We start from the raw sequence: 3,799 nt of genomic DNA on the forward strand, positions 1-3,799 counted from the left end.
AGGCCAATCCTCCAAGTCAACCTTGAGCTTAGGAGCAATCCTCCTAATAAAATTGTCACACAACTTAAACGCGCGATAAGCCGCCGCATCCACAGAAGCCATGGTATGAATCCACAAAAGAGCCTTCTTAGTCATTCCCAGGGCGGTAACCAAATCCGATTCCAATAACGACGGGTACGAAGCGCCGGATAATGTCGCCGGGTGATCAGATGGTTTTTGTCCGTCCTGGCCTGGTGGTGCAAAAGAGCAATATAACAATCCTAGGACTAGTGCTGTCGTAGATTGCATCAGGAAATGAAGAACACTCCACCAAGGCGTCACACGTGCAAGCCAGGCGAGATCGATTTTCTCCGGGAAGGTAGAGATAAGCGAACAAGACGCCTGGAGACAATGGGTGGCCATTTCGGCACGCAGTTTCGCGCGGGATGTCTTTTCCTGTGTGACGGGGTCACGGTGATTCTCACTTAGACATGGTCTGCAGAGGGTTATTCTGGCGGAATAGTAGCTCATTGCCAGACAGACTCGTTCACGAGTATAGGGGAGGGATTCGTCGTCCAGTTGGGCGTGGTTCAGACTCCATGGACCGGCATCTGGTTTGGTGAATTGGTAGGTTGGAGGTAACTTTGAGAGCCATCGGTCCATGCGTAGAGCGTATTTCTGAAGACGGTATTCTGTTCGGCTTGTTCCTTCCCGGGCTCCTTCGATGCTGTATATTTTGTTTAGGGCGGATTGGGAGATGAGGATGAGGTCTACTAGATAGTGAAAGAAGAGGGATGAGCTGGGTGGGACAGTGAAGGTCCAGGATGGGACTGGGTAGGGCTGATTAAGCTTTTCGAATAGTGTGGCGGAAACTTCGATCCTAGATGCTTGGTCTAGGAACAGGCGTTGGATCTCTGGTTCGTCGAATTTCTCTTCTTCCACTGGGGTGGGGAGTTGAACTGAGCAAAGACTCTCTCCGACCCCGGTAACTCGGCCATGCATAGAGGTGAGAAGATGCACTAGTGAGTATATGGACCACCACAGGCGGCAACGGGCTTCTTTCGATGCGCGGTCTGTTCGCTCATCCAAAATACGTAGGTTGATCCCCAGTGAGATGGCCGAGTGGAGGGCCATGTTGACGAATTTAGATGCACTGTACTAATCAACACCCATATATTGAGAGACGAGAAACAAGAAACCTACCTATTTACCCGTCCAGTGCAAAGCAGGTAGACAGCAACCAAGAACTCCAATTGGATCTGCTGAAGTCCAGTATGTTCGAAAAGAATATTATCCTGCAGACTCAGTTGTCTTGCTCGCATCAAAAACACTAGGTGGTCATCATAAACGTCACTGTTGGCGTGATCCGTCAATCGACAATGTCGACAACCAATAGCAAAAATCATATTCAATACCGCCAGCCACTTGCGCGGTGGATCAACCTTGCGATTTGGATCATATAATCGGTTAAAAAACAGCAGATATTGTTGCGTAAAGGTCGATTGACGAACAGCACTAAAGAAAGGATTGACGAATGTCATGTAAGCATTGAAATACTGGTCAGCCCGTTCTCTCGGCGGAATTCCAAACTGATCCGTCTGGGGGTTCACGTCCGGGATAGGCAGATCATCCAAATGATAGCTCATCATAGCAATAGGAATTTCTCTCGCTATTTTGTCATTTGAAGGCGCGGAATCCCCTGCAGGTCCCTCTGAACTTTCCAGGTGAGAAGAGTCCGACATTCCCCCGCTGCTACTTCTTCCTACACTATCCTCCAGTTTCTGGATCCAGGACACCTCGGAGTTCTTGCCGAAGAAGCCGGCAGCGCGCGTATGCTCGTTGCGGTTTAAATCTTCGCTGACTAAATCGATGCCTTCTAGAGACCCCACTGACGATGAGCTACCAGATCCATTCTCGTCGTCACGTTGTGTGGATGTCCCGTCTTTGAACTAGATGAAGCTCCGTGTCAACCCACCATCCGCAGACCGATTTTGACGGTCCAAAGTAAACATGGGACTGTGTCGTTGATTGCACTCACCTTCAGTGCTTTTCTAATATTTCGTGCCATCGGGCCATCGACTTCACTCTCAACATTGCGAAGGGTCTTTTCATATTCTTCCACCCGATTTGTGAGGGACTTGATCTTATTCTCGTCGCGGATTCTTTTCACCTCTTCGTAGACACAGCGATTGCCGAGATATATACATTGACCACAAGTGGGGCGTTTACCATCGCATTTTGATTTCCGCTGTCGACAGGATTCGCATGCGCGTGCGGAACGTCGCCGAGTCTGCGCGTTGCTGGCGACCGGTATCCGGGGGATCGCGACCTTTTCTAGAGGTACCGACTCGGGAGTATTACCTACGTCTGTGTTTGAGGCGGACGGTGTAGGGCCGAATGTGGGGAAGGTACGCTGAATTGATGTATGTGGCGTAAACGGCGCAGTATTACCCGTATAGACGAAGTCTTGTGGGGTGAGAGACGATCGAGGGCTTGGGTCCGTGTGTGGCGCCCAGTAAGGACCCGTGCTCGCGGGGGTAGCTTCCTGGTGCGGTGAATTGCGTTGGGAACTCATGGCCAGATTGAAGTCAATTTTAAGATGAAAAGCGACAGATGAAAGACGTGAATCCTGAACGGTGCATCCAGATGTCCCACTGGGGGAGGATGAGATACCCGTGACTAGAGAGGACCCCTCTTTTCCACCAATGTCGTTCCATGGGAAAGGAACCCATATCAACATCCCACGGGACGATGTCTACTGTATCCAAGAATACGTCATCTTTGCCCAGACTCAGACTTTAATACCGACCAAGCATACCCGCTAGCCCCATTCCAGGATAATCTGGAGGTTGGGGCCGCCATCCCCGCCCGCCATACCCGCCAATGCCATGGTATTTTTGCCCTTGATATAGTTGCTCCAGCCCCTCGGCATAGTGATGAAAGCGATCGTGACCTCTCCCGGTCGAGTCCTCATCAAACAGGTGAGTGCGCAGTAGAGAGGGTAAGAAGCAGGGTGAGAGCAGGTGAAAATTAGTGACATGTGTACTAGTGACCTTGTTAGACAAAACCCTACTAAAATTGCCAACGCGAAGAGTGACAAAATCGAAAGCAAAATTTGAAATCTTGAGCGGCCGGCCCAGCAAATGACATTCGTGGACACTGATAAAAATTTTCGGCGTTGCATTCAGGGCTCTTGGCAGATAATTGCAAATAATATGACCCGTGGCAAGCCTTTGAGTTGACTTTGCTAAAATTGGCTGAGTGGTAGACCATCTGGTATCTCAGTAGCCAAAGCTTGCAATGATCGGATGAAGCACCCGAGCAGCGTGGATTATCATATCTTCCGTGTGGGGCCTAGGGCGGAGCAGAGGGAGCGACGATCATGATCCACCGAGCGGCGGGAACCCAGCTGCGATGGAGCCAAGTTACGGGCTACTTCGCTTGGCGGTGAACAATACTGCCCTGAAAGGGATTCATCTTACTTTAGGGAAAGCTGTACTTCTTTAAGGCAGGCAATAAATTCATGTTCTATCTCCAATGAGGTCATGCTACGGCTGTAGTGCGACGACAACGATGTGTTTATGGGGTAATTAAGCATGTTATAATTTCTGATATCAAAATGCAGCTTCGTCAATTGGACGGGATCCACAGCAACCGGAAGATTATGACCGAAGGCTTTACACAAGCGAATCGAATACATTATTCGCCTCGGGCTCTCGCTGAGTGCTCAGCGGAGGATTGCCCGAAGCGGGGAACCCGGAAAGGGCATTTTGTCCCAAGGTTCCTAGCGGGCCGTACTGCTCCGTCTAATTTCTATGGA

At 50.1% G+C, this 3,799-nt stretch overlaps 1 protein-coding gene across 1 annotated transcript; it reads right to left on the minus strand.

Annotated features, from left to right (window-relative positions):
* Positions 1–3: 3 nt before the first annotated feature.
* N7478_007393 (uncharacterized protein) lies at positions 4–2,554 on the minus strand (the record flags this gene model as incomplete). Its single annotated transcript, XM_056923607.1, has 3 exons — positions 4–1,132; positions 1,183–1,928; positions 2,018–2,554. Coding segments are annotated over 3 exons (2,412 nt in total), but the record flags the coding sequence as incomplete, so codon positions are not given.
* Between the last annotated feature and the right edge of the window lie 1,245 nt (positions 2,555–3,799).

This window comes from Penicillium angulare, assembly GCF_028827245.1.
Source record: "Penicillium angulare strain IBT 27051 chromosome Unknown utg000005l_segment0_segment0, whole genome shotgun sequence".
Classification (NCBI taxonomy): Eukaryota; Fungi; Ascomycota; class Eurotiomycetes; order Eurotiales; family Aspergillaceae; genus Penicillium; species Penicillium angulare.